Source organism: Ammospiza caudacuta, chromosome 5, assembly GCF_027887145.1.
Source record: "Ammospiza caudacuta isolate bAmmCau1 chromosome 5, bAmmCau1.pri, whole genome shotgun sequence".
NCBI classification, from domain to species: Eukaryota; Metazoa; Chordata; class Aves; order Passeriformes; family Passerellidae; genus Ammospiza; species Ammospiza caudacuta.
This window is the reverse complement of record NC_080597.1, coordinates 13,901,949-13,915,973: the sequence shown is the minus strand read 5'-3', so window position 1 is coordinate 13,915,973 and position 14,025 is coordinate 13,901,949. Positions and strand designations below refer to the sequence as shown.

At 46.6% G+C, this 14,025-nt stretch overlaps 1 protein-coding gene across 1 annotated transcript in view; it reads right to left on the bottom strand.

The window, feature by feature from the left end:
• Positions 1 to 14,025, bottom strand: part of DENND2A (DENN domain containing 2A) — a 56,480-nt gene that overhangs the window by 21,861 nt on the left and 20,594 nt on the right. Inside the window, exons 2-7 of the mRNA XM_058806135.1 lie at positions 12,687 to 12,785; positions 9,849 to 11,060; positions 8,731 to 8,858; positions 5,411 to 5,532; positions 2,898 to 3,095; positions 894 to 987 (exon numbers count right to left, since the gene is read on the bottom strand). Coding sequence (XP_058662118.1) covers positions 894 to 987; positions 2,898 to 3,095; positions 5,411 to 5,532; positions 8,731 to 8,858; positions 9,849 to 11,060; positions 12,687 to 12,757 — 1,825 coding nt within the window. The 5' untranslated portion in view covers positions 12,758 to 12,785. The remainder of the gene's footprint in view (positions 1 to 893; positions 988 to 2,897; positions 3,096 to 5,410; positions 5,533 to 8,730; positions 8,859 to 9,848; positions 11,061 to 12,686; positions 12,786 to 14,025) is intronic.

Sequence of the window (14,025 nt, the reverse complement as noted above, 5' to 3'; positions counted from 1 at the left end):
GTTGCATAAAGAAATTGTCTGACTGAATCAGATTCAAGGTCTATATTGTCCAATGATCTATTTCTCTGAATGATGCTATAGGAAGGGGTATAAAAAGTCTGAGGTGCTTCCCCTGAAAGTTCATATAAACACTCATCCACCCTGTGGCTGTCTATGCTTTATGAAATGGGATAAACAGTAACAAATAATTGTGGGAAACAAATAGAGGTGGTCACTTTCTGCTGGATATTAAAGTGGTTTGGAAAAACATCCTCTGTTGGAAAGACACAATCTTAATTTTTATTGAGATGAGATGCTTAAAAGCAATTGCTCTGAAGTGTCTGAATGCTTTGGGCAAGTTGTTAATTGACAGTGGGAGGCTGAGAGTCTCAATCCTGCTATGATGGAGATGGTCCTACAGTCAGTTGCAGAAACCCTGATTCCCAACTGAGGCTATTTGTTTATTGGGATGGTGACAGAACCAGGGCTGTTCCAAAATCTCCTGTCTTCCACTGGACAGTTCACTGAAGTGACACATTCCCACAAAATATTTTGAACTCAACAAATCAGAGTTTTTGGACAGAACATTCCTCTCCATAGCTTCCAGCATGTTCCAGAAATAAACATCAAAAAGAGGGCACATGTTTGGGGTGACCTATAAGGTTATCATGCAAAGCCATGGACTGAAAATGAAGCAAGAAAAACAGAAACCTTCCATTTTAACCAAAGGGCAGAGGAACAGCCCTTATCTTACAAAAAAAAAAAAAAAAAAAAAAAGAGTGGAAACCCCAACTCAACCTTAGTCTGGACTGGATGAAGTGCTAGAAAGTGTCACATAAACCACTAAGGCAGTCTAAAGTCCAGGGCAGGTCCTCAGAAAGTCTTAGAGGAATGATGATGTGAAGCTCCTTTACCTTTCCCTGAATTGCTCTCTGTAGACTGTGACAGTCTCTTGACTCGTTTCTTTCCCCTCCGTGCCTCGTAAATGGCATTGATTTTCAGCACCAGCTGCTCAGCAAACACACAAACAAAACAAGGTTAATTTCTTCCCCAGGCAAGAAATTGAGCTAGAATTTTATGCAAACTGCTCTTTATCCCAACCTTGGCCACAGTGAAACTGTTTCCTTGATGGTGCAGGAGGCACAATTCCCAGGATCTGTGCTGCACTGCCCTTGCTGACTCTGGTACAGCAGAGCCCAGGGGAACAAACCCCTGGTGTGAAAGGCCACACCTGAATGCACTTCCACACTGTGCAGCTTTATCAGCTACACAGAGTCCACCTCTCGATACTCCATGGGAGCACCAGAGGGTCCCTTAGCAACCTGTGCTGGTCTGGAAGCAGAAAACTGGCTGGAGGATGACTGAAGAAAATGAGAAGGATGGAGGCCAGTGATGCTGAAATATTTCACACCAGTGGTTTCCTTTGCAATCCTGTAACTCCTGTGCTCCCAGCTGGCCAAGAGAGAGGACATTTCAGTGTGGGGCAGTGCTGGGCTCAGTGGCTCATTCAGTGCCCCTGGTCTCCCTGTCCATTCCAGAAGGGGAGGGGAATTGCAGCAGAGCCATGCCAGGCTCCCTGTCTGAGCGGACCTGCCTCCTTCTCAAGGTACCAGGCAGGAGCACTGGGATATGGCCACAGCATTCAGATTTATTCCATAAATAATTGGAATAAATTCAGATTCCAGATTTACATCCACACATGTCTTGTGAGCTCAGGGTAAGACAGGCCTCCCACCTACTTGGTCAGGCAACTCTGAACACAAATACAGAAGTGGGAGGCAGGATGCTCTGCTGTGGAAGTGCATCCTTCACCCAGATGCCCAGCTCAAGCCTCGGGTGATGCTGCCCTTGACAAGCAAACCTCAGTTCTGTCCTGGCCCTGCAAGACTGCTCAGTGGCACTGTGGGGTAAATAAACACTTGGAATCCTCTCTTCAGTTGACATAAAAGTATGTGTGAATACACAGACAGAGCTCAAGCCCATGCACAGATGTGAAGACATACTGGGAAAGAAACCCTAAACATTTGCAGTCTTTGGCTCATTTCTGAAAGGCTGAGGCACACAGAGAGGGCATTCAAAAATCAGATATGCAAACATGAACACAGATCTGGCAACCAGGAAACAAAGAAGATACACAAACACATCCCTTTTTCCCCAAATGCAAACTGTGGTTTTGGAAAAAATTCACCACAGACTGTCCCTGGTAGCCTCTGCTTGTCCTGCAAAGACTGGAATAAGCAACTGTGTTTTTCTAACTGTGTTTTTGAAACATTCAATAGATAGACTGCTGCCAAACCTCATTTGGATTGAATACACATCCTGCCAGATCTGAAAGAAAATAAAATTTAAATGGAGTAATGCTGTATCCAAGTAAGAAATAGGAAATGTTGCTGAAGAAAATGCTCATAACTGCAGACAAGTCCTTTTGTCACCCAATTGTCATTATGTTCATTGTTAACTTACAGTCACACCTTAAATTATAAACAGCCAGTGCATCAATCAGAACAAGCAAAGAACAACAGATTTCCAGGAGGAAACAAACACACAACACACAGACAATTTCTGACTGTCCCATCCAGGAAGCACAGAAGGGAGTATGATGGGGTACATCTTCTGCAAAATATGAACTGCTTCTTTCCTCTCTGACATACTTCAATTTCTATCCGAAAATTACAATGCATTTTTTTCTTCTTATTATGAAATCTCAGATGGAAAAATAACTTCTTTGAAAGGTGCAGACATGTTTGTATGTCTTCTCCTTCAGGCAGAAAGGGGGTTAAGCACAAGTCAAGTCAACAGCCAGGACAGCAGCTGCCTTGCAGGGATGCCACACACTGGAAACTCAAGAAAACCTGGTCTCATACTCACACTCCTGCCTGGAAGAAGCCAAACCAAAAAAGCCAAACCCCTAGATTTACCTTGGGAATCTTCCTTCTCCTCTTGCCATTCTGAGAGTCTCCCAAGGAGAAGAAGGTGTCATCTGGACTGCTGGGGGTTGAGGGAGGGCTGACCTTGGACGGTGAGCCAGTCCCATCCCGGCTCAGTTTCCGTATGTCCGGCAGTTTGAAACTCCGCCGCTCCGAGTTTTGCCGGAAAATCGTGGGCTTGGAAAGCAACTGGAAACAGAGGAGAAGGAATGAATGACCACAGAACCTTGTGGGTCTTTACTCCATTGCTTACACTTCATATCAGTAAATCCAGCCACAGCACTCAGTTGTCAAAACAGCCTGAGAGTGCCCATGGATTTGTGCACATGCAGGAAAGCCAGGCAGCTGCCAGGCTACATCTTGGCCAGCAATTTAACCAGCTCATTTTCATTCCAGAACAGCACACAGGCTCAGGGGTTGGCCAAGAAGCTCTTGCTCCAGTGTGGAAAAAAAATCTCCCAGGATTTGGGTAATCCAGAGGTTGGGATTGTAAACAGGACAAGACTAACCAACCAACCACAGGCATTTGGGATAAGGAGCAGCTAGCCAGGAGGGACAGAGAAGCAGTGAGAGCAGGCAGAAAGCACTGTCAGTATGGCTGCCTTTGACAGGAGCCAGAATCAGATAGTTCAAAGGGTACAAGAGATGCTGTTAGACAATTATGCTTTCCTCCTAAACTCATTAGCAAGTTTGGTGGGAGTACAACAGAAGATGTTTAAGAAGCAGAGTGAAATTCCTAAAGTCTCTGACCAAAAATAGCATCAGAGAAGTAGAAAGCTAAGCTCCAGATAAAGAGGGGCAAACCACTTCTCACCAGAAAGATGCCCAATAAGAACACTTTTTATCTTCTCTTACAGAATTTCCCAGTAGTTCTGACAAGGTAAATTGCACCTTTTGTGGGAACAGAATCTGCACTGCCAGAGGATGTATCTGGCACTAAGAAGTGTGGGGGAGAGTTATCTAGCCTAGCTCTGAACAATTCACAGCAGCACTGGGCCTGTAGCTGAGGCAGCACCACCATCTGCCTCCACCAGCAGACACACTCAGCAGTTATGAGTCACACCAATTAATCCACTCAGGTTAGCTCAGGTGTCTCTGGATTTGGCAGAAAATCCAAAAAACGTTTGCCACCTACAGAGAAGTCCTGTAAAAATGAGGCTGTAGGGAGTCTTTGCATTGAAGAATCCCATTCTGCACCAGGGATGTGAGCTGTTACATCTATAGTAGTCCTGAAAGTCTGTCCAGACCCATTCCCCACCACTGCAGCCTGGCCAGGCTCTCCACAGGATGAATGCTGCAGCTGCAAACCCATCAGCTGCCAAGAGAGCTGCAGCATTCCTTTTCTGACTGATGCAGATCAGGGCTTTTAGACACCAAAGCACAGCAGAGTAACATAATGACTCCCGTTCAGCTCTCCTGCTGGGAACAGTGTCTCTGGTGTAAGGCATTGCTGGGCAGCACTGCAGCCCCCTTTCCACAGCACATGTGGGAAATCTGGGTGCACAGGTGACTGCAAATCTCTGAGGGAGATCAGCCTCATCCCAACACACACATGGCCCCTTGCTGCTCTAGACCTGACTAGCAACAAGGAGAATGGATTGAGAATCACAGAACAGTTTTCACTGAATTATCCAAAGACACCTTAGTTGCTGATTAAGCTGGTTGGAAAAGAGCAGCATGTCAAGGAACACTGCACATAAAACTTCTGAATATGTTGGATAACAGCTCTAATAATAGTTGTTACTTGGACAGCATGATAAAACCTTAGATCCCTGCTATCCACTCTAGACCCATTTATTGCCAAGATGACTTTGACTGTCATGCTGTCCCTGCTGTCCTAGCTTGGACTATCTAAATAGGCAGCATGAATCAACCAAAGCAGCTTGGGAGGCTGAGGGAGCAGGGGTGCCCTTGGTAAACCCTGAGCTCTGAGCAGGAGATGCCAATCAAAGCTTTACCTCTTCTTTTGGTTCCATGGACAAGGAGGAAAAAGCCCCAAGCTGTGAGCTGGACTGTGCTGGGGACACTCTTCTAGCACTAGCTCTGCACGCAGGGGAGTGGCACTGCCTTACTTACCAGCAAATTGTCTCATGGAGAGAGCAAAAAAGGCTCCTGGGGGGTGGGGGTGTGCTGCAGAGGCACCTGGGCACCAGCATGGGCAGACTGCACTGCCCAAGACACTGAGACAAGGCTACTGCAGGCCTTGATTGCCCAAATACTTCCATGCCCTCTTTGAGGGGAGGAAGGTCTTCCCACACCACCAGGGAAGGCAATCCTGAAGTGAAGAAAAAAGTGGAAGCAAACCACTTATGTAAGGGAATGCTGGTTTGTTTTTTACCTCACTGAAGGGGAGTAAATCCCCTCTTATCACACTGTACCCTGTGGCAAAAGACATAAAGGAAAAATCCCTAACATGATGAAGGTGTCCACTTTTTCCACACAGCACCTGGATTTCACCCAAAAACTCTCTGGAGCAGAAGAGGTGGCCACTTGAATCCAAGTACCTTTGTGGGAGTCCCAGGGACAGACGAGGTGGGGGATGCTGGGAAGGTCAGGACACATTTCTTCCCCAAACAGCGGCTGTTGGTCTCGATGTCTTCATAAGGGTTTTCCTTTGAGGGTGGATCTGCAGCAAAAAGCCAAAAGCAAAAGATTCTAAGCGCAGAAAATCTCTGAGGTTTGCCATAAAAATCCGTTTTGGGACCCCCTGATCTTCTCCCACCTGCCACATCACACATAAAGGCCTGTTCTAAAGCATTCCTGCAGTTGCTTCATTCTCTCCATAGCCCTGGAAGTCCAGCTGCTTGCTGGGCAGTGTCCAAACCCTGACACAGACAAATGCAGCCATAGAAACATATCACAGATATTACAGATGGAAAAGACCCTGCAAACCCCTAAGTTCATTTTCCTGCACCCAGAGAACTGTGCTGTTCTCATGAACATTAGTTCATAACTACATTTCCTTCTTGCCAGTCGTCTGCTTGGAGTTCCTCAATGAAACTGTGAGCTGAAGCATGGTATGAAGGTCCTCTCTCTGTTCAAGTCCCACATTTAGGGGGATGAATCTGGTCACCCCTGACTTGGGGCTGAAGTGATGTCCTGCTCTTGGGCTGACTGCAGGAAGATTTAATCCACACTCTGAACATGGATATCTATCACACAATCCAGGACTTCAAACATGTCTACCAATCATGGAGACCTCAACCTCACATGCTGTACTTTAGAAAGAAGGAAGGATTAAGCCACTCAAAGTCAGGGTACTCCTCCCCTGCAGAAGGATGGCATGTGGCACACAGCCCACACCTCTGACATAGATGTAGATTCCTTTCTTCCCAGCAATTCTGGAGATGAGGCACACAACTAATTTGAGTTTTGAACACCCAAAATTGTATATATTGAACTTATTATATCCCACTCTTCAGCAGTACTAGGGAATGTAAACCTAAGTGGGTTCACAAAGAGCACAACTCTGACAAAGCAGGTTGTGACATCTCCACTCAAGCAGCTAAGAAACCACTGACAAAGGCTTAGCCCAAGCATCTGCACAGGCAAATGACATGCTATGAGCCTTGTCTCTTCGCTGTCCTCATTTCATGCCACATCCCAGTGGATAGCTGGGACCCAAAGCAACTGCCCTTCTCTTACTGTCACACAATGCTTGGCTGAGAGCAAAGACTGGAAGCCAGGGGTGCTGCACACCCCTGCAGCAGGACCAGAAATGGCTGTGGGATCTGTGTGACTGGTGCCTGCCCAGCTGGGGCAGGAGTGCAGCTGAACTCTGCAGACAAGGACAGAAAGCCAAATCTTCCCCAGCACTGTCCTCTCCAGTAGCTGGTGGCACCCAGTGCTCCAGCAGGGAACCCAAATTCACCATGGAGAAGGCAAGGGGGTGTGACACCAGCAAAGCAAGGCTGCACTTGGTCAGCAAACATTCTCCTGTCCCTGAAACTGGCTCCACTTTCTAATTTCAATCTTTCAGTATTGAAAATCTACTTCAGCTGTCATGCAACTGGGAAGATTGGAGAAAAAAAGAACAAGCTTGGATTCTGCTGCTTGTCCCATTCTCACACTGCTAAACAAGTCCAATTAGCTTCAGCCTAGAAGAAAGAAAATAATTTCCCTCTTTTTGTACAAATCAACCTTGTCATCCATCACTCAGCTTCCAACATTCCAGGTAAGCAATGGTGAACAGGGGAAAAGAGGGTGCATGAAGGAAATCTGTGTGACTTGCTGGGAACTGGAACCATTATTCCAGCAGCAGCTGAACCCCCCCAAGTCACACATATGAGTGTGTGTATGTGTGTGCTTGCATGTCCTGATGGGCACATGTGATTGTCTGTGGGCAGCAGCACTGTCCTGTGGCTGAAGTCTTGATTCCCCCTCCACTGGTGAGGTTTTCACATGATGTTTTTCTTGTGGACTAAACTTGTCTGTGAACAACAAAACTGCAGCTTTTTCTTTTGAGTTGTCCCCATCCACCCTTTTCCCAAGCTTCCATGGTAACACCACCAGGATTGCAGGAACCAATTAAAGATCACTGACTCCAGGCAGGGCCTTAACATGCAGCAAAAAAACAAAAAACAAACATGCTCTATTAGCTGACAATTACCTATTACTTTGTTTTCTTCTAATCTTTGCAAGTAAAAGCTGGAGGGGAGAAGAACTTAAGGCTGAGATTTAAGTTCCCTGCACACTTGGGACATGGGGGTGTGCTTGTGTTTGAATAGATGGATTTGCCTTCACAGCCACTCTGTAATGCTATCCATGTTATTCCAGCTGACAAGGTGACCCTTACTCAGTGGTTTCTGAGACCTCCCATCATGGCCCAACACAAAAACCCCACAGCAGCTGCTTAGACACTCCCTGTTCCTTTGGCCTCCCAAGAGAAGAGAAGAAAAAAGCAAACACAAGGCCCTTAGCTCCACAAATGAGGCCAAAAGCTTCAAAAATGTCAGAAAGGATGGATTAGAATTGCCTTGTCTGCCATTAGCCCCAAGGGAACACAATTCCTTTCAGAGTCTTTCTCATTAAGTATGATCAGATTTTATTCATATCAAAATAATAATGCCTGGCCTGCTCCTGAGAAAGTGCAGCTCCTCCTATGCCCAACAACCACAGAGCACCTTTGTAGGATTACAGCAGCATGGAGCTGATGCAGCTATTCCCTTCCTAATCTGCTGACCTCTGCCAAGAGATTTACACAGCACCAGCCTATAGCTACTAAAACTCATTAAGGCTTTTCCAAGAGGGACATTTCTATGCTCCATCAAAGGCCACATAACACAATATTAAAAAACACTATACAAATGGAGAGGGTTACAGGAAATAGTGTTTAAAATGGCACTGATCTGACATCGCAGTTAGAGAACTAAATAAAACTCAATTTCAAAGAGCATGAGACCCAGTTTCTTAATTGCAATGGTACCTGAAGCCATACACAACCCTATTCCTGAGCTGTGGAACTGCTGACTTCAAGGCTGTTTTCAGACTGCTTGCATTATCTCAGCAGTGACAAAATCACCACAATGGACAGATCAGAGCTGTGAGAACTAATCCACAGGACAAAAGGAAGGCAGAGAAGATATGCCAGCAAAAACTAAAAGCTGCTTCCCATATGCCTCAGGTTTATCTTTGAAGCTGATGAGCTTTGAAGTACCCCGTCCATTTTTCTTATTACTTGCCAATAATATGCGCAAAACGTGTCCTGGTTTACATTTGGACAATAAACACACTTTATTCAGCACCTCTGCTGAATGCCTGTTGACCAGGAGTCCCTGCTGCTCAGGACGGGCAGGCAGCTCCCTCCCCTGTGCAGGGTTCCTACCCAGGATGTCTTCATAGACGTTCTCCTCAGATAAAGTGCGTGTGAGGGCCAGCTTGGTCTGCGCGTACCAATCCACCCGGCCGTGCTCGGACGAGGACTGCAGCAAGTCTTCAAACTCATAGGATTTCCTGCACCACAGAGGGGGGAGGAGGGGCAGAGAGGAGAGTGATGCAGTTAACCAGCATTTATAACCAAATTACAGCTAATTCACTTCTCCAAAGTGCGACACAGCTGGCAAAATAAATCGCTGAGAACGTTTAGCTGCGTCATCCCATATAAAGCATGAAAAAGCAATACTGAGATTGGCTGTTTTTATCAGGCATTTAGGGGTGCCACAGATAATCTGGGTTGTTATGGCAATAGCACACTGTGGAGATGCAAGTGTGAAATGGCACATCCTGGAGCACTGCACAGAACCTTAGGATGTGAGAGGTCCCATTTACTGCACAGATCCCACCCACAGAAAGTGTAAGAGGGCCCCAAAATCAGCTCTCTGAGCAGCAGAAAAAAACAAAACTTGCTTGTGGAATGGTAGGAAGGGTAAAACTGTGCCCTCCGTGAGCAAACCTAGCAAGTTTTGATTTCCTTTCTGCAACGGAGCCAGGAACTTTTAAGTGACAATTTATCCAGAGGGCATTAGAAAAGCTGTGTATTTTATGTTCTCCACCCCAAAAATGTGTGACAATCATGTGGGAGGGGATAAAAGGCAAGCAAGCACTCCAGAAGAATATATACACATCAGATTCACTGAGGTTTACTATGGGCAGTGAAAATGCTGCACTAGAGACTACAGATTATCATTCCAAACACTGTTCCAGACCAGCTGTGGTCATTGTGTAATTAAGTAGAGTTTCTCCTAAGAAAACCAAAACAAAACCCCAAATCCCTCAATTTTAGGCTTGAAGGTTAAGCCATGTAATACAGTGACCTTAAATCTGCCATAACTTATCCTTCCACAGTTACCCTGTGGAGCAGTGCTGGCCACTCATACATTCTCCGAGGGCTGATTATGCTGGAGATTCTGAGCAAAAAGGGAAGATTTGTCTCTCTCAGAGAAAGATGGGAAGGTGGCACTCCACCATGAACACCAACAGCTCCATGAAACACACCCCCAGTACCTGTGGTCAGCGTTGTTCTTGTGCTTCCCGCTCCAGAGCCTCCTGCTGACAGCTGATGGGGGAGGAGAGGAGGGCAGAGGAGGGGGAGGAATGGATGGCAGAGGGGGTAAGTTTCTTTTATTCCTAACTGCTGGCGCCCAGTCCTCTTCCCCCTCGTGTTTGAAAGTCCGCCGAGGCTTGGGCAGTGGGTTGATGAAGGGCTTCTTCTCTGGCACCCCTGGCTCTGTGTACACATTCTCCACTGTGCTGTGCTTGGATTTCACATGAGAAGTTCTGATCTCTTCTAGAGTCCCAAAAATCGGCTCACTGATGTCAGAGTCCATGCCAAGAAGCCTTTTGTTGAGCTCAGCCCCACACACACCCTCATGGCCCTCAGGAGCGGCGTGCCCTTGTGCTGCCTTCTCCTGCAAGCACTGTGGGGAATAGTAAGTACCAGGCAGCTGTGGCTGCAGCTCTGCTGAGCCATCTTTCAAAGCCTGCTCTAGCTTCTTGACCTGACTAAGCACTGAAAGATTCTCCTTCTGGACCTCCCACTTCCCACCTTTCACTTCCTTGCATTTTCCAGGGCTGAACTCCATTTCCTCATCCTTCTGCGCTTCCCCTTTTCGCTCTGCTGCTTGCCCTGTGCCTTTCTGAGCTCCTGCTTTCCGCTCATTCTCTTTGCCTGCCCCTTTACACTCCAGTTCCCAGCTCATAAGTCTCTTGGCCTCTGCTTTCCTTGTCACCAGTGCTTCCCCACTCATCTTCTCAGTTCCACAAGGCATCTTGTGCTCCTCTTTAACTCCTGCCTCATCCTCCCTGCGAGGAGCGGACTGCGTTTCCTTTTTCCCTTCCCATTCTGAAATTTTGTCCTTGATGCTGAAGGACTTATTCCTCAAGCCAATTTTTCCAGGTGACCGTGTATTCTGAGTGCCTCCTATCTGTCTCTTGATGATTTTATTGCTTTCTTTGACATTCAGATCCACAGATGGGTCACTGATGATCATTTTAGGACTAAGCATGTTCTGCTGAAAGCAGTCGAGCCTTGGATCCAGCATCAAGTTCTCCAAGGCTCCCAGTGGGTTCTTCACCACAGAAGAAACTGGTCCAGCTTCAGGTGTTGAACCCAGGGCAACAGAGGAACCTTCAGAACATTTCTCACTCAAAAATCCACACAGAGGTTTTCCTAATTCCTTCACAGCTGCTGTATTGTTTTTATCTGCAAGCTTGATCCTGCATATCAAAGGCAAAAAGGAAAGAAATATTCACTGCCATTGCTCATCCTTGGTTTACTTCATCAGCTCCTCAAGCTCTACTCATAAAGGTGATGGCAGAGGATGCTCAAACCAAGCACTTGACATGGGCCTAAAGGGGAGGATGCCCAGGGAAAGGTCCTTCTAGCCAAAACATACTGCCCTTCTCTCGTTAAAACCAATATGAGGTTGGAAACGGAGCCTTCCTCTGTGGAAGAAGTAAGCTGCAGGTTAGAGAGGGATTTTTTGTACATCAGACATGCTGATACCAATGAGAGCTTCACCTGTGTGTGTGTGTGTGTGTGTGTGTGTGTGTGCAGAAGTGCAGCAGAGCTTTGGACATAGCAGGCATTAAGCAAACAAATGCAAAATGGACCACCTGCAAACAACAGCAAAATTACTGCTGTTACACAGAGGAGAATGCATGTGGTACATCTGGCATTTCTGCAGTGCCTGCTCAGAGGATCTCTCTCAGTCCATCCTAATATTCCCCAAATGCATATTGATACCCAAAGACTGCACTTTTATTATTCCATTTGTATGGGCTCTACCATCCCAGTCCACATGTGCACTCAGTCCCCACATGCATTCAGGCACACTCCCCCAGCACCCAGAAACCAGATTCAACATTCTCACATTAAACATCTTCACTGTTTAAGTCCAAAGTGCAACAAAAATTCCAACCATATTTAATCTAGAGATTTTCAAGTGTGTGATACCACAGTATCAATGCTGTGATATTTTGTCAATATCCTGCTGAACAGGCAGTTATTCCAACACAAAATGTTTCTGAACTGAAGCACTTGGCTACATCTTTGAGGTTTGCCTGGGCTTGGGAAAGAGCACCAAGAGAACAAAAGATAATTACTGGGATGCAAACCCATATAATTAGTCCCATTTAATCACAATTCCAACATTAAGATTCAGCTTGGGAAATTGTCCTATTAACTTAAACATGTCAATTGTGACTCCTGCAGAACTGAGCAGCCGTGTAGGAGCATCCCTGGGGATACCCTGGGTGCTGTCAGGCCTGGAGCTTTGTCCTGCAGCTAAGCAGTGCTGGCAGCCATGGCAGACTCGGTTGTGGTGCAAACTGAGTCTGGGACAGGTTTTGGAGAGGAAACAGGACCTGAGCCACACCTGCTCTTCCTCAGCCTCACAGATACTTCACTCCTGGCTGGGCAGTGACACTGTGCTTTGGTTAAGAGCTGGTGCTGTGAGCACCACCAGCTTTCCCAAGTCAGGCATCACAGTGCCATGGTGGCTGGACCTCAGAGCAGAAGGGACCCTGCAAAGGGTGGGGGACAGTGGGGCTCCTCTGAGGAGTCTCCAGGCTTAAAAACCTCCAGTGCAGGCAGGACAAACATTGGCAGAGATATCATCAGCACAAGTGCTCTTGCCTTGGGGCAGACCTTTTCCAGCACTGTGAGTCTGGAACATTAGAAGTCTGACTGGATGATTTAACACGCAGAATCACAAGATGGAACCTATGGGGTGTGTTTTAATGTGGGAGCAGAGAGGGACAGAAGGTTTCCTTCCCTTAGTTTCCTTTGTGTTGGAGACAATAAAGACAAGCAAAGCACAGTGGAACATGGCAAGCTCTCACCTCTCACCAGACCGGCAGAGAGCACCCCCAGACGTGCTGCTGACATCGGCCACCTTGCTTGCTGTCATCATGTCAGCACACAGCAGGGCAGCAGGTCACCTGCAGACAGACACAAGGAAGAAGCATTGCTCTCTGCTCAGCATCCTTCTCTTTTCCTTCTACACACACATACATTTCTCCTTGAAATCCAGGAGAGGACCTGCAGCAAGACATGACAGCTGTCTAAAGACAGCCCAGGCTTCCTCCCCTGCTAAATGGGAAGAGGGGTGACAGCAACACCCCTCAGAAGCCCAGTGAGGAGCTGAGAGTTTTTGAGGGTAAAAATTGTCTTTGACTCAGCATCACTTGCTGCACCTTGAATTAAATATGGAGAACATTTCAAAAAGGCTTTTATTGCTGTCAAAATCTCCTCAGATTTAGATTTTTTTTCCCCTTGCAGAAGACTAAGCCAAAACCAATTTTATAACAACCTGTGCTAAGGCCACAAGTCTGAAGTGGCTGCTGAACATACAAGCCTGTCACAACATTTGAAGCTTGGGATAAACAATTTAGCCTGAAGAAAAACTTGGGAAAACATTTTAGCCTGAAGAGACACTGCACTGCAGCCACTGGTCTTCTCTCTGGTGGGCCATGTTAGCCTGCTACTGATCTCATTTCAGAGGACAACTCCTTGTGGGGATAAGATAAATCATTCACAAAAACGAGTCACTCTCTTTGCCTCATGATTTCTAGCACTCTTGGAATGACTGTCTCTCTCTTTGAGTGCCACTGCTACCCAGTCAATGCAACAGACTCCATCTCCATTTTATTGTGCTGCAATGCTCTTTTTGATAAATAGAAAATGGAAGAATTACTCAGTTACTCTGCAGCACCATCTCTGCTCACTTATCAGGGTGGTCAGCCTGCTCTAAAGCACTGCAATGACAACAGGCTCACCACCTTGTAGGCAATACTTGGAAAAGTCTCTCAGGTTTCTTCACTGGCTGCTCTGCCAGAGGCTGCCCTGCCATACCTGGCATTTGACAAGACCAAATGCCTCTTGTCATTAAAAAAACATACAGCCCACCACACCAGAAACAGGAAAGAACAAAAGGATCTCTCGTTTCCACTGTTCAAGTTTTTGGGCAGAGAAAGGAAAAAGGGGGGCAGGGAGAATCAGTTTTGTTTGTTCACAGTTTTCTCTCCCTCCTTTTATTCCATACTGGCAATGTTCCTGAGGCGAGGAGTGAACTCTGGGTCAACTCAATGTGTACACACTCGGGGCAGCTCATTGCTAACCATTTAGCAGACTCTCTTTTCCCAGACAATAAACTCCCTTGGCTTCTCTCCCTCATTAGTA